General features: G+C 61.8%; 1 protein-coding gene across 3 annotated transcripts in view; it reads right to left on the minus strand.

Annotated features, from left to right (window-relative positions):
- Positions 1-21,609, minus strand: part of RGS12 (regulator of G protein signaling 12) — a 72,151-nt gene that overhangs the window by 10,115 nt on the left and 40,427 nt on the right. For 2 of the 3 annotated variants that reach the window (XM_054708412.1, XM_054708420.1), the window contains 10 exons: positions 9,755-9,924; positions 9,367-9,459; positions 8,558-8,701; positions 7,275-7,454; positions 6,832-6,982; positions 5,616-5,692; positions 3,868-4,062; positions 3,126-3,199; positions 2,678-2,804; positions 638-734 (listed from right to left, as the gene is read on the minus strand). In XM_054708412.1, coding sequence (XP_054564387.1) covers positions 638-734; positions 2,678-2,804; positions 3,126-3,199; positions 3,868-4,062; positions 5,616-5,692; positions 6,832-6,982; positions 7,275-7,454; positions 8,558-8,701; positions 9,367-9,459; positions 9,755-9,924 — 1,308 coding nt within the window. The remainder of the gene's footprint in view (positions 1-637; positions 735-2,677; positions 2,805-3,125; positions 3,200-3,867; positions 4,063-5,615; positions 5,693-6,831; positions 6,983-7,274; positions 7,455-8,557; positions 8,702-9,366; positions 9,460-9,754; positions 9,925-21,609) is intronic. The other variant, XM_054708415.1, reaches the window with a different exon arrangement.

Genomic DNA, 21,609 nt, shown 5'->3' on the forward strand with positions numbered 1-21,609 from the left:
GGAAGCGCCACTTGGCCTCCCCGCAGCTGCTCAGACACCCTGCACCTGCCCGCGGCCGGCCTGCAGCTCCACTGCGCCCAAGCGGCCGGAGGCCCGGCTGGGCCGGCCCTGAGCAGGCGGGAGGAGCGCGGCGCAGGCACCCCCAGACCAGGGCAGGCAGGCCCGGCTCTGCTTTCACAGGGGAGGGGCCACCGCAGGTCCCTGGGGGAGGCAGCAGGCATCTGGGAACTGAGCCAGCCCTCGGGGTCATCTGGTCCGAGCCCCTGCTGGGCCTGCCCCAAAGCTCTCCGGGAGACGCGGCTGCGGGGAGGCAGGGGCGGGCTGTGGGGCCAGGCGGCAGCACCTCCCGGAGGAGCTCCGTAAACCACAGGTTCCCGCACCCCGGGGACAACGGGGCTGCAACACCCCAGTCCACGAGGCCCCGGGTGTCCCCCGTTCACAGGACCAGCGCTGTGTCTCTGTCTCGTTAACGCCCCCACACCAGGCGTGCTGACCTCGGGGCAGTCTGGGCGCACGGGGCCTGTCACCGGGCCTGTCACCTGCCGCCTCTGCCCAGGCCTCAGATGGCCCGGCTCTGCGGGGGGCGGGGCGGGGCCTCTGGTGGGAGGCAGCAAGAGGGGCTCTCAGGCTCGCTCACCTTTCCCTCTGGAGGGGTCCTTCTCCTCCAAGATGACCCGCTGTCCATCCAGGCTCGATATGGGGGCGCCGAGGTCCAGGGGCTCCCTCTCGCCACTCTAGAGACCAAGGCCGTGCACCACGTGACTCACCGAACCAGAAATTTCCAGAACACCTGCCTGTCATCCAGCTGCTAACAGCAAGACCGGTCCAGCCTTGATGTAGTCGCACGCCAGGTGACCCCGGGTGCCACCACCTCGGCCGGGCTGCCCGAAGGCAGTCCAGAGGTGCCAGCCCGAAGCCCCGGGTGCCTGGAACGCGAGTGACAGCTGGTGGCCTCCCTGTGCCAGATCCAAGCCTGGGGCGAGGACACTTGGCGAGGCCGCAAACCTCTCAGCCCACCAACGTCCTGTTCCAATGGCATCGAGTTGGCATCCCGGTCTCACCCTGCTCACAACCTGGCCGGGCCTCGTCCCGCTCCTGTGGGCAGTTAGGGCGTGAGCAGGACAGCTGCCTTTGTGGACGAGGCGCGGGGCAGGGGGACACCAGCTATTTAGGACCCACAGCCGCTGTTTAGAAAGAAACCTGTACTTGGAGCTGGCTTCTTAAATTCCCCGATGGCCGGAGAACCCAAGTGCCCGAGGCCACTGCCTGCAGGAGGCCGGGCCGGAGCTCGCCCAGTGAGGCGGCCACCACGCTGGCCCTGCCTCTCTCATGATGTCGGTTCCAGTGGACGCACACATTCAGGGAAGGGTAGCTGGTGTGTCCACAGAAAAGCCACGTGTCACAGCCTCCACTCCCGGGAGCCCTGACCACCGGCCAGCCCCAAGTCCCACCACAGGCCTGACTAACCCATTTACAGACAGGGACACTGAGGCCAGACGGGCCACGCAGTAGCTTGGGGTCTCAGGAGAGAGAGAGAGGGAGGCCCGGGGAGCCTGGTCCGCCCTCTCCGCCAGCACGTCGGACTCTGGGTGGTGCTCCCTGCTGAGGGGAGGCCGAGGGGCCTCGGGCTTCCCGGGCTCCACACCAACTCCACACCCTCCTCTCCTTCACGGCAAAGATCTTGCACAACCTTAGGGCTCGTGTCAGAAAAAACTAAAACGCTAGAATATTTTCAGTCACAGCTCCAGTAGTTTATTTTCTAAAAAAATGAGAACGCAGGCAAACTAAATCATAAATCACTGTATTTTGAAGCAAACAGGTGCAGCTTGCTAGACAGGCAGTGACGCCAGAATAGATGGGGGCTTGGCCAACAGCCTGCGACGGGCCTGGGTTACAGCAGTTACAGCGACAGCGGTTACAGCGACCGGACTGCCGGCCCGCCCCGCCTGCCCTCTGCCCAGGGTTTTCTCCCTCAGCCGCCCGGCCTGGCAATGCCGGCGGAGACGGGACTTGGGGCATTTTTTGTTTTGCTAATCCTCACTCAAGGACACTTTTCCTTTGATTTCTAGAGAGAGTGGAAGTGAGGGGAGAGACAGGCAGAGAAACACCGATGTAAGAGGTAACATCGATTGGTTGCTTCCCGCACGACCCTGACCAGGGCCGGGGATGAAGCCTGCAACCGAGGTGTGTGCCCTTGACCGGAATTGAACCCGGGACCCTCCTGTCCGTGGCTGACGCTCTAGCCACTGAGGCAAAGCGGCCAGGGCGGGAAATTTCATGGGAAGATGCGCCCGAGGCAGCGACCTGCTGGGCTGCGCCGGGCGCAGGGCGGAGGCGCCTGTCTGCTGGGACCTGCACCTGCTCAGCAGAGCTCAGGGGGTCTTGTTTCTCATTTTGGTTTCCCAGGACCAAAACCACCTCTCAAATCCCAGCCCAGCCCAGCCCCCTGGGAATGACGGAGTCTAAAGAAACCAGCGTTTCCCTCCACAGGATGAGACAGGGGGACGGAGGCGACACCTCCCACCTGGCCAGCGTGGAGCGGAGCTGAGGGCGTCGCAGCTGCTCGCGCACCTGGTGCCGCCACGGCGCTACTGGTGGGGCCTCAGGCACAGGCCCTGCGGACAGGCACCCAGTTTTCCAGCTCAGGGAGCTCACCGCAGGCCCCCATGTCACTCACCAGCCTGGCCACCAGCTCGCTCAGGTGCAGGCCGTACTTGGCCACCACGGGCCGCAGCACCTCCGTGACGGGCTTGGTGGGCTTGGCCTTGAGTCCCACGGAGCGGTTAATGGGGACCAGATCCAGCCTGTGGGGGAGAAGCGTGAGCACATCCGCGCAATCCACCCAGCCTTCACTTCGCTGCGCCGGGCCCTGATCCAGCCCAAGTTCTGGCTGAGGAAGCGAGCTGCGGGGGCTTCTGGAAGGTTTTCTGGGGGTGAGGGGGGCTGTCTTGCCAGCAGAGAGAGAACCCCTCCCTCACAGGATGGCCAACTCCATGCAGCCTGCCCACCCCTGGGTGTGGCCCTCTGTGGTCAGGGGACAGGGAGAGCGACCCGCTGCCCCACCCCATTCAGGACGGGCCCAGCATTCTGGGAGCTCACGGGAATGGCAACTGCATTTTTCTCACCGAAACAAAGTCCGCTTTTCTAGGCGCAGGTCCCTGGACGCCAAGATGCTGCTGTCCTGATGCAGCACCAGGGGCTTGGGGACCAGGAGGGAACAAGAGGTGGGGTCAGAGGAGCGGGCGCACGGCAGCACTCCCAGGTGCAGCAGACGCCCAGGTGCAGCGGACGCCCAGGTGCAGTGGACGCCCAGGTGCAGCACTCCCAGGTGCAGCACTCCCAGGTGCAGCGGACGCCCAGGTGCAGCGGACGCCCAGGTGCAGCGGACGCCCAGGTGCAGTGGACGCCCAGGTGCAGCACTCCCAGGTGCAGCGGACGCCCAGGTGCAGCGGACGCCCAGGTGCAGCGGACGCCCAGGTGCAGCGGACGCCCAGGTGCAGCGGACGCCCAGGTGCAGCACTCCCAGGTGCAGCAGACGCCCAGGTGCAGCAGACGCCCAGGTGCAGCAGACGCCCAGGTGCAGCGGACGCCCAGGTGCAGCACTCCCAGGTGCAGCGGACGCCCAGGTGCAGCGGACGCCCAGGTGCAGCAGACGCCCAGGTGCAGCGGACGCCCAGGTGCAGCACTCCCAGGTGCAGCGGACGCCCAGGTGCAGCAGAGGCGCAGCTGCACACAGACCCACACGAGCATGCAGGGGCCCAGCCGCAGGACCCGCCCTCCATGGCCTCCAGCAAACGCCTTAGACACAGAGCGCAGAGAGGTCAACGCCAGGGCCTAACACCAAGGGCCAGGAGGACCCGCCAGTACCTTGTCCCCGCCCACCAGGAAGAGGTCCACGGCGGCCCCGTTGATGCCGTGCCGCTCGCAGAGCCCGGCCAGGACCTCCTTGATGGGGAGCCCCGCCCGGACCAGCGCCGTGCAGGGTGTCCCGTCGGGCAGCTGGATGCGGCAGTGCTTGGCAGCCTTGTCCCTCTCGGGCGCCAGCGTCCTGCAGGCCTCTGACTGGGGAAGAGATGGCGCGGGGTCACGGGGAGCTTGCGGGGCACCCCAAGAAGAGCTAAGGGAGCCGGCACGCACCTAGGGAGACCACATCCAGCTCCAGAGATGTGGACCCGCGGGGACACGCGTGCTGTGCACTCGGGGTGGGGGCCACGCTAGCACAGGGACAGCCGTGGGCTTCCTCCTGCCCGGACACTATTCTCAGCCTTGCCCAGCCGCACACCCAAATGCTGCTGGGCCCATGTGTAGCCGGCTCCCCCAGAACAGGCCGCGCTGTGACGCTGAGCTGCCCTCGCCCACCTCAGTCGTGGGGTGGGGACCACACGGCGGGCTGGGACACACACAGGGGCCCGAGGACCCGCCCAGCGGGGGCCCCTCTGCTGTTTCCCGTCAGCTTTCTGCCCGACCTCCTGGCCCAGGCTCCAAGGCTCCTCCGAAAGGAACAGCCTGATCTAGGGGAGGGCAAGTCAGCCTGAGGGCAGGGGCTGGGGAGCCACTGAGGGGCAGGCAAGGGCTGGGGGGCAGAGCGGGGCTTGGGCTCCACCCATGTTTGTTGCTGGCAGGGGGCTGCCCTGTCAGCATGAGGGACAGACCCCGCCGTCTGCCCAGGGAATGCTAGCTGCCTCCTCCTGGAGCAGGATGGCGTTCACCTGCCAGCCCCGCCCAGGAGCAGCGGGACACACCTGCGGGACGGGGCGGGCCTCTCACCACAGCAGCATCCGGGCAGGGCCGGTCTGCCGGCAGGACTCACACCCAGGCCCAGAGCTCGGGAAACTGCTAGTCAGCACTCGACCCCTGCGCCAGCCAGCGGTGCTCAGAGGCAGGGCTCCTGGGCGGCTGAGGCCAGCCCAGGGCAGCGGGGGTCTCTCCTGACCCCTCCCCTGGGCCTGAGTCACAACTCGCTTCCTCACCAGAAACGCCCTGCACAGGCCCTCCTGTGGAGCTGGCCTGCTGGTCACTTCCGGTCATGTTTCCTGGGGACGCTGTAAGTCCCCCCCCCACATGACTCAGAGAGCTGCTTTGTAGGCGGTAGACCGATGGCAAAAGGCCCAGCAACCCCCTCCCACAGACAAGCGCATCACGCCCTGCGTCCTGGGGGCCCGGTCAGCCCTGGCAGCGGAGGCGAGGTTCTGCACCGCTGCCCGACGGTCCCGGCGACCAGACGCCGCAGCGGTCAGGCTGCCCAACTGGGCTCGCACAGCCGCCACCCAGGCCGCGGGTCCCCCAGGCAACCAGACAACCAGAGAGCGGGTGTGAGGACAGAGAGGAGCCCCCGGGGGCCCCCAATCACGCGATGTCTGGGCAGTGGGATGTTCAAGGACGAAGCGCCCGCCCTCACAGTTTTCTGTTCTCAGGGGGTTCCGACAGCGTAACTGAATGAGAACCAGGCTTCCAAAAAGGCCCGAGCTGGTCGCAGTCCGAGGAGCACCCGTCCCCCGGCTCCTCACCCGTCTCGGGAGCCCTCCTCAGGCGTGGGCGTGTGGCTTGGTGACCAGACACACCGCGGGCTCCGTGAGGCGGCGCGGCCTGTGGGCCGAGGGCAGGCGGGGACTTACCAGGTCCAGGCTCCCGGCGGAGGACACGGAGCCCTGCGACTCCCTGCGGCCCAGGCCTCCGTTGGCGTGCGGGGCGTCTTGATAGGAGACACAGCGACTCAGAATCACACAGCCCTGCTGTCTCCTCCCACAGGACCCCACCTCCTGGTCACAGCTCCCCCCACCCCCTCAGGCGGAGCACACGCAGGCCAAGGACAGAAGGCAGGACCAACAGGCCTTCAGAGGTTCTGCCCCGCCCTCCCCCGTCGCCCCCTCCCGGGGCTGCTGCCGCCCGGGAGCCCCCACAGCTGCAGAGACAGGCTCCACCCTGTCCCGCCCTGTCCCCGCCCTGTCCCGCCATTGGTGCAGCTGGCTCCGGCAGGTCAGAGCGCGGGGCAGTGCTCCTGGGCAGGACCTCCCTCCCTTCGTCTAACCTGGAATTCTTATCCGACTGGTGGTTTCTGGGCCTCAGCAGAAACTGTCCCCTGTGGACAGTGGTGAACACCCAGCGGCCACCACACCTTTGCCTGTGGCTCGTGTCACGTCTTCCCACCAAGTCCTAGATGAGTCCCGCCCCCACCGCGGTCACTGACTGAACTCATGTGACCCCAGGCTGAGCTGGGAACCATGAAAACCCACCTAGAAGGGCCTTGGCCAACCTGGGGTCTGCTCCCCAGTCCCTGCTGTGCCGGCCCGGGGCCACCGTGGGGCACGGACACAGGGAAGCCGGGTCCCCTGACCTGCTGAACCACTGGCCCACCTTCCAAAAGCTACGATTCCCACGTCACCAAGTCCGGACTCCCGGGCAGTGCTCTCTAACGAGCCGCCAGACGTGGGGCCCCCAGCCTCCGGGTCCTGTCGGGGGACAGACTGCACGAGGCGCGCATGACCCGTCTCCCCGGCACAGCCTCTGAGATTTACAATAAAAAACGACAATTTGGACAAAACTTGTGGGCACACCGTGGCCTACTCTGAACCCCAGGAGGGCGGTGCAGCCCCGCGCACCGGACCAGAGCCCCGCCAGGACGGAGCCGCCCGGGAGCGCGGGCCGCGGTGCTCCCTCCTGCTTGGTGTGTTTTCCAAATGTCTCCAGCACCTGTTCCTGCTGGAGCCAGAGGAGCACAGGAGAGGACCGACAGCGGGGGGGGGGTGGGGGGGGGTGCGGAGGACCTACAGCCCCGCCCGCCTGGCGGCCGCACGTGCCCGCTGCCCTGGCCCGCGACCGCACACCACAAACCGTTTGCGTGGTCCCCGTGGCCCTTCTTCTTCTGGGACCTCCCGGTGCTCCTGGTCCTGGACCAGGAGAAAAACACGCCCTTCCGCTTCCGCTCGCTGTCCTCGTCCAGGTCTTCGTTCAGGGACCGTCCCGATCGCGATTTCCCAGTCAGCTGCCGTCAAGTGGAAAACGTTGAGAAAACCACGTGCGTGGCTTCCACACGCAAGGCGCGCGCTAGGCAGCTGAGGAGCAGCAGCGAGGGAGTGAGAGCTGCTCCACAGGCGACGCAGGCCCGCCCGGACGGCAGCTGGACCCCAGCGGCCCCCCGCCCGGCCTCGGCACGCCGGGTCCGAGGAGGTGCCCTGCATGCTCCCGTGCGAAGGAACCCCACGTGGCCCGGCCTCCCTCCCGCAGAGCAGCTCCCACCCGGGACTCGGCGCGGGCACGGGCACGACAGGCGGCACCTTCTTTGGCGTGGACGCGTTGGAGTGGTCCGAGCTGACGCTGTGCTTGGAGGCCGGGCTGCTGGGCACCTGCTGCGAGTCGGGGAGGGAGCGGCCCTCCACCTCGGCCAGAATGCACTCCTGGTACAGCGGGGACTTCAGGAAGCGCGTGTAGCTGTCAAACTTCATCAGGTTGAAAATCTGCGGAGCCCATCAACAACGCTGGTTAGGAGTAACAGGTGTCCGCCCTGCAGGCTCGGGCTGGGCCCGCAGGCGCCTCGGGCCTGTTCCGAAAGGACGTCATCAGCCCATTTTCTCCACCCTCGCCCCCGAGTTCCTTTCCAAAGTTCCTTTCCATCTGACTAAAGTCCCAGCACTCCCCATGGAGCCAGCACCACGAGGAGACAGCACAGGAGGTGCGACCTTGGGGAGCTGTACTTGACAAGAATGGCCCCAAACCAGTCTCACCAGTGAGGCTCAGTGGTTGAGCATCGAATTATAAACCAGGAGGTCATGGTTCAACTCCTGGTCAGGGCACAGGCCCAGGTTGCAGGCTCCATCCCCAGGAGGGGGCGTGCAGGAGGCAGCTGATCAATGATGCTCTCTCATCACTGATGTTTCTATCTCTCTCTTTCTCTCTCTCTTCCTCTTTGAAATAAAAACATATTTAGAAAAAAAAAAATGACCTAAACCGGTGGGCATCTGGAGGGAGCAAGGCCTGCGTGGGACACGCATCCCCTCTTTATCCCATGACTCAGTGGCTCCGCAGCAGGGCTCTGGACGGCCTGTGGGACACGCTCTACAGCGCAGGCTACATACACGGGGTCCAGGCACACTTGCCACCACAGTGATGCGCTGAGATGGGAAACTCCAAGCTTACATAGCGGCTGGGCAAGAGTAAGTGCACACAGCACAAATAAAGAAGGGTACAAGAATAAACCGTTTCTGCTACTCACAACTGTAACCCGACTTCTGCCCCGCCCTGCGCCAGCAGCACCGTGCCTGTGATTTCCCCTCCCGCCCCCGGACACGGCCGTGGGGGGTGCGCACGCGGCCGTGGGGGGCGCGCACGCGGCAGTGGGACTGGATGGTCATTGCAGGCGGCCCCTGAGACCCGAGGTCTGGTTGGCCACACCCGACACCAGAGCCCAGGCGGGGAAGGCAGTTCCTTCCTCCCCAGCTCCCGACCGGCTCCTCCCCTCCCCGCCTGGTGGCACTTGGGAGCTCGCTGTCTGGGACCCGAGCCCTCTTCCCCGCGCCTGGCCAGAGTCCCCGCGGCAACGGCAATGGAGGCACGGGCTCACCTGGAGCTGCTGCTCCTTGAACATGTCGGGGTGCGGGGCGCTGAGAATGTCGTCTGCCAGCTGGGCCTGGCTGTCGATGTTGACAGGCGTGGTGGCTTTGCTGCACAGGAACGTGCTGAAAATCTCCCGGGCCCTGTAGGAGAGCTGCCGGGACATGCGTGTGAGCCATGTGCAGACCACAGCCCCCCCAGCTCCTATAGGAGAGCTATCAGGACACACGTGTGAGCCATGTGCAGACCACAGCCCCCCCAGCTCCTATAGGAGAGCTATCAGGACACACGTGTGAGCCATGTGCAGACCACAGCCCCCCCAGCTCCTGGCTGGAGACAGCCCGGGGGCAGTAAGCACTCCTTGGTTGAATAAACAAAGCACAGGCCAGCATGAGACCGAACTTTCCCGATGGGTGAGTCCTAGTATGCGGCTCACAGGCTTGGGCGGCACCGCCACGGCGGGCGCCAGGTGCCGGTCGGTGCGCTGGTCTCTGTGAAGTGGGGCTGGGTTGGTGCAGCCCTGGGGTCACGCGCTGACAAGCGGCCTCACTAGATGAGAGGGGCCCAGGCTGCCGGGGCCGGGACCGCCTCCTGCCTGAAGCCCTCGCGCTGCCCTCCCCACACTGCGCGGGGGCGCGGCTGCTGGCAGGCATTTCGCAGGCTGTGCTCAGCAAAAGGAAATGCCACAGCCAGCCCAAGAAGCCCGCTCTGAGAGAGTGCGAACCGTGTGAGGATGCTTCCACACCCTCTCCACCGCCCCGGATGCCCCCACGAAATCCTGCCCACGGCCACCCCTTCCTGGGCACGGAGCACGCGTACCTCTTTTTTGTCGTGTGCGGGCACATGATTAAAGTATTCACAGGCCTGCCAGAACAGAATGTTTTCTTCACTGAATTCCTTCCTTAGAAAGTCCTAGAAAAACGTGGTCAGTGAACCTCCACCCGCGCTCGGAGAAGTGGGTCCGTATTCCCGGGCCGCCTCCCCGCGGACTGCTCTTCCCCTTCCCTCCTTCCCTCTCAGAGGCGGGGCTGGGCACGGGCCATGGTTTGGCCGAGGCCGGACATACCAAAGCCGCTCGACGGGAAGGAGCCCCCACGCGGCAGCCGCTGGCACGGCGCCCAGACCCCTTGGGCAGCAGGACCCGCCCACGGCGCTGCCCTCCAGGCCTTGACAAGACTCGGAGGCTGAGCCGGCCCGTCCTACTCACAGAGAAGTACCGCACACCGAGGGGGTCCTGCAGGAGGCGCTCAAAGGACACGGCCCAGCTGGCGACCCTCCTCTCGCGCAGGCGCCTGCAGCTCTGCACGCTGGGGAGGCTGGCATTGCTGCTCAGGCTGTGGTTGCTCACGCAGTCCTTCAGGTCAGCGCCGTTCAGCTCTGTGGGACCAGCACACACCTCACTGCAGGGCCGGCCCCACTCCTGCCCGCGGCAGCGACCGAGGGCTCTCACCGGTGTCTCCTCTGGCACCGCACCAGGCACCGCACGGAGCGCCCGGACGGCCCTGTGCTCTTCTAGGCACAGCGCACAGAGCGCGGGCCCGGCGGCGCAGGGCGGCACCCTCAGCAGAGAAGGCGGCCACAACCACAGGCCGTCCGGTCCGGGGCTCCCGAGGGAGTGCGCCCGTGAGGAGCGCGTGGAGGGCAGGACGTGGCCTGTGGAGCCGCCCACGCACACGCGCGCACTCCTGCACTGGGCTGGGCCCGAGCGCGGCCTCCAGGCACAGTGTCCAGAGGGGGTGTTCCGGCACACGTGTCGGTGGGACAGCTCGGGGACAGGCCACCCGATGCGGCAAGCGCCGCCTGTGCCGCAGGAGGCTGGCTGCCGAGCCATCTGCAAAACGGCACTAGAGACTGCCTAAGCACATGCGCACACATGACACTAACATGACACTGCGTGTCAACTGTGATGGATAAACTAAAAAGTATTTTAAACGGAAACTAAGAGCCGTGGCTGCATTGTCTTCATGTGAGCTCTCGAATAATGCCCCTCACGGCACCCTCACCACCTCCTGTGAGCACCTGGATGCCAGTCCCCGCGTGGGCAGGCCTGGCAGTGAAACCTGAGAGGAAGGGGTAGAGGCCGGCCGGGCAGGAAGAGGGACATGTCCTACAACTGAGATGGCAAGCTGCCCCATGACACAGTGCCCATTCCGCGTGTTCCCGCGTGGCTCTCCGTCTGCCCGCCCTGGGACTTGTGCGCAGCCCGCTGTCTGGCTGGTCGTGGTGAGGCGACAAGTGCATAGTTAACTGGCTCCAGCTCCAGGCCAACCACTTAGAAGGCGTCTTAGCAGTGACGGGGGCGGGAGCGGGGAGAAGGCTGGTGAGGGGTGGGGGCGAGTGAAGCCGTGACAGCCCCTGTGGTCAGCAGGCACGCTCGCCTTTAGATGAGCCCCCTCCACAGTGGGGGGGGTGCTGACAACGAGGCCCACAGCTCAAGGGGCAGCCCGGAGCCCGGGGCTGCGAAGGAGGCCAGGCGCAGACCCCGCACCCGGGAGCGGGAGCCTTCGGGGCCAGGAAAGCAAAGCCAGGGACTTGGCCACTTGGGATCCACGTGCTCACTGGAAGCCCCTTTCTGCTGACGGCCCCGGGAGCATTCCCACACGGAAAGGCAAACAGGGCGGAGAGTCACCGATCGCTGTGCTGCCACAGGAAGACCCGAGTCAGACTCAGAAGCTACGTGAGACCAGAGGTCACCGACTCTTCCCTGAGGCCGCTCAGCCCAGCAGGCCGCGTGCGGCGCGAGAGGAAACGCGGCCTCAGGGAAGGCTGATGGAGCCTGTCCACACGCAAGCACTCACAGCAGCAGGCCCAGGGCCCAGGCCGGGCCTCGTGCCTACAGACCACCTGGAGCTGCCTGGCCACACACTTCCCCACGCGGGCAGCTCTCCGTCCCGCGTGTCGAACTGAGGACCAAGGGTCCTGTGAAAAGTACCTCCCAGGTGGTCTGGTCCTAAGTCCCTCCCTGGGCGGGCAGAGTGCGTGGTCCGCCCAGGCCTCTACCTTCTGTAGGAAAGGTTTCTCTGCCTGGAGCCAGCCCTGCCCGGATCGGTGCCTCTGGGTAACACACCTGTGACGTGCCTCCTTGAAGCTGTAACCACCGGGAAGGGGGAAGAGCGAAGAGCTAACAGGCAGGATCCTAACCGTCTGTAATCCGACCCCCTCGCTCTCCTGCCTCCTGTAATCTCCTGACATCCCCTCCTGATTCCAACGCACAAACAAGCTGCCAACTCATTCTCGGAGCATCTGGGATCTGCTCCCGGCATATCCTCAAATAAACTCTTATAAAATTCTCCACAGGTTTGGATGTTTTGTGCGTCGACAGGATGTAGGAAATACCCCCATGTACACTCTCACACACGCATGTGCGCTCTCTCTCTCTCTCTCTCTCTCTCTCTCTCTCTCTGTGGGGCTGGGGTCCTAGACGGGGCCCAGCTCTGAGTTTGATGTCTGTCCAGTAACTGGAGCATTGAGGGGCTCAACACCATGACGTTAATGCTCCCCAATTAACATCCAACCCAACGCACTTCCCACCAGACGTTGATGAGACCAGACAAGCTGCGTGGGAAGGCTCGTGCGGAAAACCAAGCCTGAAACACCGGAGAACAAAACAAAACGAGGGATGAGCAGGGCCAGCCTCCTACAGTAGCCAGGTCGCCGCTGGTCCCCGGCTGGTGCGGAAAGAGACACATCACTGGACAGAACGCAGCTGGGTCGCTCAGTCAGCGGTGCAGGCCCCGCCGGATAGCCGCTGAAAAACAGGCCATCGATCCCTCCAACACACTAAAGCCAATGCCACTGACCAAAGACAAGTGTAACCACGAAATTAAGAAGCACGAGAAAAAACCAGAGTCCCATCTTAAAGTATCTGATGAGGAGCCGCACAACACAAGCCCGGAACACAGGAGACAACAGTGATTCGACGGCACAGGCCGGTGGGCGCCAGAGGTGGTGCAGGTGGTGGCATGGGGGGAGGGGCAAGGTGGAAACTTCCAGGTATAAAAGGAACGCGTGCTGCGAACTTAATGGACAGCATGGGGACTGCAGTTAGCAACACTGTGTTGTGTGTTTGAAAGTGGCTGAGAGAATAGATCTGAAGAGTTCTCTTCATGGCCCTGGCCAGGTATCCCAGTTGGTTGGAGCATCGTCCCAATACACCAAAGTTACAGGTTCAATCCCCGATCAGGGCACACACAAGAAGCAAACCAACGGCCCTGGCCAGTTTGGCTCAGTGGATAGAACGTCAGCCCGCAGACTGAAGGGTGGTGGGTTTGATTCTGGTCAAGGGATATACCTCGGTTGCAATCTCAATCCCTGGCCCAGATCGAGACAATCAATCGATGTGTCTCTCCTACATTGATGTTTCTCTCTGTGTCTCTCCCCAGACCTTTCACTCTCTAAAACTCAATGGAAAAAATATCCTCAGGTAAGGATTAACAAAAAAACACAAAGCAACCAATGAATGCATAAAGAAGTGGAACAATGAATTGATGTTTCTCTCTCAAATCAGTAAATTTTAAAAAAAGTTCTCATCACAAGAAAAGTTTCTGTAACCATGTGAGGTGATAGACATTAACTAGACTTATTGTGGTGATCACTTCACAACATATACACATCAAATCATTATAGTACACCTAAACTAACACTGTACATCAATTATCCTATATAATAAAAGCCTAATATGCTAAGTGTCTAGTCGTTCGTTCAACCAATCAAAGCATAATATGCTAACGATATGCTAAGGCCGCTCAACCGCTCCCTATGATGTGCACTGACCACCAGGGGGCACACAGTTGACCGGTCAACCAGTCGCTATGATGTGCACTGACCATCAGGGGGTAGATGCTCCGACCAGTAGGTGAGCTTGCTGCTGGGGTCCGGCTGATCGGGACTAAGTGAGATGGGCCAGACACGCCCTGGAGCCCTCCCACATTCCCTCCCTGGCTGGCCAACCTCCCATGTCCCTCCCCGGCCCCGATCGTGCACCGGTGGGGTCCCTCGACCTGGCCTGTGCCCTCTCGCAATCCAGGACCCCTCGAGGGATGTTGGAGAGCCGGTTTTGGCCCGATCCAGCAGGCCAGGCCGAGGGACCCCACTGGTGCACGAATTTGCGCACTGGGCCTCTAGTGTCTCAATAAAAAAATAAAATAAATAAACTAAAATCTCTGTAAAAAACACCATAAGCTAAGTCAAAAGACAAAAAAGAAACCTCAGGGGAATATCTATAACCCACTACACACACAAAGGACTCATTTCTTTATGTTTAGAAGTCCTTCATGTCAATAAGAAAAAGCTCCATAAATCAGAGGAGCACGGAGAAGAGGATGGACGGTGACCAGCAAGGGCCGCGGTGGCTGCTAACCTCGTGGAGGCGTGTGCAGCTCCACCCCCATAGCTACAGGGGAATTTAAGGAGGAGCCACTTGACACCTACTGCCGCCAGCATCGCCCTCAGCAGGACCTGAGCGGAGGGGCCCTGTGTCTTTTACGTTGATAAACAAGATGATCTCACAAAGTGAACGAGCTCTTTTTAAAACGCTCGCATTATGAGCACCAGCACATCTGTCACGAGCCGTTTTTCCCTGGAGGCAACGAAGGTGCCGTGAGGACCGAGGGGTGAGCAGAGTCAGCCGCCCTCGGGGAGGTGGGGAAGCCCCCAGGACAGGCGAGCTCGTGCCCCGGGGACAGTGATACACAGGGAAGGCCCAGAAGAGGCGCTGCTTTCCGCCCACGAGGTGGGAAGCCCTGAGCTCTGTCCCTGCAGGCCAGTGAGGGGGCCGGGCCGGGGCCTCGGGGCCGGGGAGGCAGGAGGAAGACACCGCAAACTGCAGCCGAGCCGTGAGCCAGCCGCGGGTGTGGGAGCCGTTATTTCCCATGAAAGGTGTTTGGATCCCAACAGCACAACAAGCAGATGGGCCTAGAGGAGGGCCTGCTGTGCCGGCAGCACACAGGGCCACACGGAGGAGAGGCTGTCCACTCTGCTGAGAAGGGACCCCACACCCCCGACCCCGGGGTCCTCGCTCTCACTGTCCCCTGACCCCACAGGGTCAGAGCATTCCTGCTCCTTCCTTCCAGCCTCCATTCTCTCCTATGGAAACGCACCCACCACTGTTTTGTTTCTGACTGAACACCCCATGCCTGCTTCCTGGCCCTCAGCTCAAAAACCAGGGGTGCTACAGACGAGACAGCAGACAGGGACGGGGAGGCCAGGCCGCACACCACCCGAGGCCGCACCCCAGCGCTCCCCGCTGCGCAGCCCGGGCTCCTGCAGGGCCGGTGCACAGAGCGCCTTCCCTCAGGGACCTCCGCGTGCACTCCCTGCGGCGGGTCCCTGCAGGACGGGAGAGCCACGCAGTGGTGGAGAGCCCGGGGTCGGGGGAAGGCGGGAGCTGCCCTCGTGGGTTACCAAAGCCCAGCACTCCCTGCGCCCTCGCCTCACAAGGGAAGGCCCTCGCCTCGGATATCCACGTCCAAGGCTGAACCTAGTGCACACCCTTTGGGCCGCTCTCGGCCTGCTCTTGACACGGGGAGAATGGCGCACGTTTATGAAGGATGACCTTGAACCTGAAATGGACTTCCTTCCAAGGCCAGGATTCCCACCCACCTCCAAGGCCAGGAGAGGGCGTCCCCAGAGGCCCCCCTGCTGCCTGTGCTCCCTCGGGTCGGGTGTGTGGGAAACCAGGCATCGCCCCCAGAAGAGTCCACCCACCGCCCAGCAGGGCCACTTCAGCGACATTTCCTGGTTTTCGGTGTCACTGTTGTGGTTTCCTTTTCTTGCAATTGGCCAGCTGAGTCAGAAGAATGCTCTCCTGGTGACTGGGTTTCTAAAGTCCGTTTCAGATTTGCTGAAACTGGAAACGCCGCTCCTTTAAGTGGCTGGACACACCTGTGGGCTGCCTGGTGCATGAATACTGCAAGGTATTCATGTCAGAGACCTGTGACCAGCTTTACCCGCTACTGTCCCTCCCGACTCTCACCCAGACCAGCACCTCGAGGCAAGCACAGCCAGTCTACCTCCTGACCCCAGGGCGCCTCCGGGCCGCGGCCGCCTGTGCCCGCTGACTCAGCCCCACACACATACCTGGAGACCGAACAAGCCAGCCTGCCCCCGCCAACCACAAGGCGCACAGACCCCGCGAGGACTTTACCTGGGTAGAGCTGATAAGAGCCACTGTGATGCCATTTAACCAAATACTTCCAACCATTCACTGCAAACCACCCCTCTGAATCCATACCAGGCTCAGCCGGCACAGCCCCCGGGGCCCCGGGCAAAGGCTCGGGCCACACACAGGGACATTGTTCCTTAGCTCGCTCCCCAAGGAGGAATTAGTGCGCTTTCTCCAGCGACGCAAAGGCAGGCGGACAAAGGCGACTCCCTGCCTGCAGCTCCGGAGGGAAAGCAATAGTGCCCTGAGCACACAGCAGCGCGGGCACATGTATAATTCACGGGCCTTAGCCTGCGCTGCGGCGGACTGAATTATTTACAGCCCAGCGCGGTGCAGACGCCGCATCGGAGCCACAAGGCCCCAGACCAAGAGGCTGGGCTTTGGCGCACGGCTCTGCCTGGGTAACTGGCTCTTACAGCGGGAAGGAAAAGTACTGTAGCTTCTTATAACATGTACTAGTGCCCCGGTGCACGGATTCGTGCACATTGAAGGAAATTAATTAGAAGGTGGCTGGCGGGGCGGGACTGGGCGAAACAAGCCAGGCATTCCCTGGAGCCAACCTCCCGGGGCCCCTCCCCAGCCGGCCGCACCTGGGGCAGCGCATTGACTCAAAGGATGTCTGCGGGATGAGTGGGGTCCCTATGGCAGGTGGGGTCACTCAGCCTGGCCTGTGGGGATTGTGCCAAAACCGGCTCTCTGACATCCCCCGAGGGTTCCCAGATTGCAAGAGGGCGATTCTCAGGTGACAACGCACCCCAGAATCGGGCTCCCTCCTCTCTGGTTCTGGGGTGTGTCACCCGAGAACCACTGCTGCCAAGTCACCGCAGCTCGGCAGCTCCTGCATTGAGCTCCTGCCCCCTGGTGGTCAGTGCGCATCATAGCTACCGGTCGGACGGTTGCTGAGCCTTTTATATATATAGATAAGGGTGCAAACTCTTACCTTCCTATGGATCTTCAGTCTAAACACTTTTCACCTCACAGACATGAAATGGACCTTTTTCATGGTGAGTGATCATCAGAGACTGCGTGGTGGCGGGAGAAACAGTCAGCCCTACGCAGCTACACCACGAGCCGCGCAAGGGCAAGGAGCCTTAGCACAGGCCGCACGGCTCCCGGAGGCACGGCTGTTTGGGACAACTTCTTATTTGATGTAATTTCAACCTGCAGAAAGCTTCCTAGAATAGCAGAAGGAATCCCACACGCCGTGCAGCCAGCTCACCGCTACCTATTGCCCTGTTTCCCATATCAGTCTCCTGTCTCTCCCCCCCACTCCCTTCTTCCCATTCCTTTCCCCTAACACTCACGCACACGCTCTCTCTCTCTCACACACACACACATTCATGCATGCACGCACACTCATGCACATACACTCACACTCACTCATGAGTGTGCACTCTCACACTCATGCACATTTACACACACTGATATACATGCACACATACTCACACTCATGCATATTCATACTCTTAAACACACACATACACACACATTCACGTTCACACACACCCGCACGCACACTCGCATGCACATGTGCACACACTCATGCACACTTACACACACACATGCATACACATACACACACCCACTCACATGCATAACTTTCTCCAAACTATCTGAATTACTTTGGAGACAGCAAACCTCTTTGGCCCTAAACACTTCAGTGCACAGACACTCCATTCCATGACCACAGCACAGCTACCCAAACTGGGAACACAACACAGTCCCTTCTCCAATTCCATCAATAATGTCCTTTCCAGCCATTTCCTGCCAGTCCAGGGTCGAATTCAGGGTCACTTAATGGTCACTTCTCTTAAAAAGCCTTTTTTCTTGCCCCAATCCCTGCAAAAGTTAGTTTGTCCCCTGATGAGAAAACCCAGACACAAGGATATCCAAGCCCACGTGATCTATCACACACCCCCACCCCCAAGCCCAGATGACCACCCCCCAGGATTCAGACAAGGACAGATGGACGGACCTTCACCCAGCGCAGCCTTGGGCCCTCCTGATAATTGGACCCCACAGCACCTCCTCAGAATGGAGCCTAGAAACTAGTGACCTAATCCAATCAGCCCATTTCACAGATGGAGGTGGAGGTCTGAAGACCCATGACATGCCTGAGAGTAGTCAGTGGCAGGGCTGGGACTTCCTCCCGGCGTCACAGGTCATGGGCTCCCCTAGCCCGGCCCCCCAGGCAGATTTCACAGCCGGGAGAGGAGGAAAGGGTCTCAGGCTCCCCGTGCACTGCACTCTGCAGACCGCGAGGGCCCGAGGAGATGGGGGCGGGGACCGGAACCCAAGCCTCCCGAGTCAGCCTGGAGTGGAGCGAGCCTGTCCGAGGCAGAGCCCAGCCGCCTCCTGCCTGACAGGACGCGGCTTCTGGAGCGCGAAATGCCAGGCAGATGGGAAACGGGGAGCTCACAGCCCGCGAGTGGGCAGGGCGGCAACTGCAAAGGGTTCGTGTGGGAGGTGGGAGGTGGGAGACGGACGGGTGTGAGTCCTGTCGCCGGTCACACTGATGTCCGGGACTCCAGGCTCAGAGCTCCGACTCCACCCGCAGCACCGCCGAGTCCAAGGAGACTGGGCGTTTTCCAAGCCCTGGACACCCTCCCCTACCCCCCCCCCCCAGCATGCAGATTGCAATGAAAAAAGTTTACATTATCCACTTCCCAAGTAATTTCTGTGTGGAATTAATGTCATTCATCTCAACAAATACATATGCTTTATGAAGAGTTCATTTTTATTGATTTTAGAGAGAGGGAGAGAGAAGCAACTATGGGAGAGAGAAACATGGATCGGTCGCCTCCTGCATGCATGCTGACTGAGGACTGAACCCGCATCCTTTTGGTGTACGGGATGACGCTCCAACCTACTGAGCCACCCGACCAGGGCATGAAGACGTTCTTTTGTCTGTGCCGGAGCCACACAGGAAGTGCGGGCCCAGCTGTGGCCTGTGCCTGTCTGGGACCTGCACGCAGAAGCCCAAGTCCCCAAACGAGCTCCACGAGAAAGACTCAGATGGTGCTGAAGCCCCCCCAGCCAGGGGGCGCCCCGCACGGGCCCGCATGGAGCCCCTGAGGGGAGAGACCAGGCCACAGGCACCTTCCCTCCAGGTGGGGCTGGAGAGCCAGTGCTCAGCGCAGTGCCCTTGACCCGAATCAAACCCAGGACCCTTCAGTCCACGGGCCGACCCTCTACCCACTGAGCCAAGCTGGCCAGAGCTTGAAACGGAACTTTTAGCCATCTAAGTGGGGAGTCTATCTCCTCTGAGGCGTTCTCTCCTCCGGATCTGTAGCCCGCTTCGGACCTGCCCCAGCTCGGTCTCTGCCAGGCCCTCCAGGCAATGTTAGCACTCCCACGGCCAACGGCGTGGACAGCGAGCACAAGAGTCACACTAACACGGCAGCCCCCACGCTCAGCTCTCCTGTGGGAGGTGCTGCTCTGGTGCGTCGGATGTTAAGCACGTGACCCTCAGCCACGCTGCCAGGTGCCCTGGACCCCGCTCTGCAGGAGAGAGCTGAGGCCGCAGCCGGCCCAGAGCTGGGTTAAACCTGGACAGTTGGTCCCAGAGCCACCACATGTTCCACCGCCCCACGGCCCTCCCCAGGCCCCTCCCACGATGGAGAGCCACCTTTCTGCGTGATCTGCTCGTCAGATCTACCAAGACACCAAGCGCATGACAGACCGCGAATTCCCAGCTGCGCGCTTCCTGCCAATCCTTTCCTGCTGCCAGACACCTACCCAGCGGCTCCACCTCAAACCGAGTGAGCCCCTCCACGGCTCAGGCCCGCGCAGCGCTCTGGGACTGCCCACTGCCCGTTTCTCCCGCCGCCTCCTTCCCGACCAGCCCCGCAGGTGCCGGCGGAAGCTCAGGTGGGTTTGGGTCCCCTCTCACCCGACTCCACGCTCTGCTCATGGACACCGTCGCTCTCCCTCAGCTTTCCAGCTCCCCGCTGCTCTCCCTGCTCCCGGCCCCTCCTACCTCCCCAAACGCAGCTTGCGGGCCCAGCCGCCCAGGCGCCGCACTCGCACTCACACTGTCTGTCTCCTCCACCGCGGCCCGCATCACATCCCAGCCGGGCCCTGTGTGGAAAAAGGAATCTTGCCCCGACTCACATCATACACCAACCCAGCCCCAGACTCTGTGTCGCCAGGACCCCGCTTCCGGCCACGATGGAGGGACCGGGACAGAGCGCAGCAGTGGCTTTCCCTGCACGGCCTCAGGAAGGAACCCTGCTCCAAAGCGACGTCGCCAACCTTCCGGACCTCACGGACCACCCGCAGTCCATGGACCCCGGTTGGCGACCGCTGCTCTAAAGGACAGAGAGGCTCTGCCAGGAAGGAACAAAGGGCAAACTGGGTGGTAGTAAGAACAACTTTTGGTCATCAAAAGACACCACCAATGCCCGGCCGGTGTGGCTCGGTGGTTGAACGCTGACCTATGGACCAAGAGATCACAGTTCAATTCCCGGTCAGGGCGCAGGCCCGGGTTGCAGGCTCGATCCCCAGTGTGGGGCGTGCAGGAGGCAGCCGATCCATGATTTCTCTCCACCTTGCCAGCGCCGCCCACGTCTCTCCAGGAACCAGTGCCCCTGTCTGCTTGGAGGGAACTTAGAGGGGCTTCCCTCCTCGGAGGGGCTCCTGGCCTGTCCGGTGTCACGTGGACAAGCACCAGGGCCAGCGCTGCATGTGACTGTGCACGTCCAGGGGCAGGAGGCTGTGGGGCGCCAGCGGCGGGCCCAAGGGCAGGCGCCCCCCGGTGCCTCTCGCCTTCATTCACACCTCCTCACTGTAGCCGGGTGGCCCCTGCCACTGTGCCCTCGTCCTTCCTCCCGCTGATGGGCACGCCACCTTCAGTGTCCCACAGACCTGTGTGCTGGGGACATGGGCAGCAATCACACGTTTCCCCGCCCGGCCCGGCCCGGCAGACAGGGAGCCAGACCAACACAGGACGGTGCTCACTTAGGACGCCCCTCGTTCCCTAACGACAAGTCCCCACGCGGGCTTGGCCAGGTTGAAGGTGAAATGCAGATAACAAATCTAAAAGGAGTGCAGATAACAAGCGTCTAATTAGAGTAACTTTCCTCATTAGACAAAGTTAATTTTACATTAAGTGACACTGATTTAGAAAGACCTGCTCTCACCTTTCCTGAAACTGCCGTATTCAAGCACTTCAGATGTATTTTCGGTACAACTCCGTGCGTGTGATGTGAGCTTTTGGTCAGAGAACAACCTATACGGAAAGTGCACACAGCCAGCTGCCTGGCACGGAGTGGACACGCCTTAGGGTTCTAGGCGTTTGGATCGCTTCTGTTGCGAAGTGCCTGTGCGAGGCTTTTGCTCATCTTCCTGTTACCGGAAACGGAAGCGTGCTTTGGAGCTGACCCTTGTGGTGGATTTATGCAGAGGTGAGCCCCTCCGCAGCTTATGCTCATTCTCTTACACCTGCTGTCCTTCTTTAAAAAGTTTTTTTAAAATATATTTTTATTCATTTCAGAGAGGAAGGGAGAGGGAGAGAGAGACAAACATCAATGATGAGAGAGAATCATCAAGTGGCTGCCTCCTGCACGCCCCCTACTGGGGATCAAGCCGCAACCCGGGCATATGCCCTAGACCGGATTCGAACCTGGGACCTCTCAGTCCGCAGGCCGATGCTCCATCTGCTGAGCTGAACCGGCCAGGGCTGTTGTTAATTTTACAGACCAGATCCAACATTGGAGTGGAAATCTGTGTCGCCAGGACCCCGCTTCCGGCCATGATGGAGGGACCGGGCACGACTTCTCCTGCCGTATGTTACCAGAAAACTGGGGAAGGGTGCGAAGCAACAGTTCTTACAAGTCAGAGCAGCCACTGCAAGATTCCGGGTCCCGAAGGCTAAGAGGTGAAGGAGGTGCACCCGGACA

The sequence above is a fragment of the Eptesicus fuscus genome, chromosome 2, assembly GCF_027574615.1.
Source record: "Eptesicus fuscus isolate TK198812 chromosome 2, DD_ASM_mEF_20220401, whole genome shotgun sequence".
NCBI classification, from domain to species: Eukaryota; Metazoa; Chordata; class Mammalia; order Chiroptera; family Vespertilionidae; genus Eptesicus; species Eptesicus fuscus.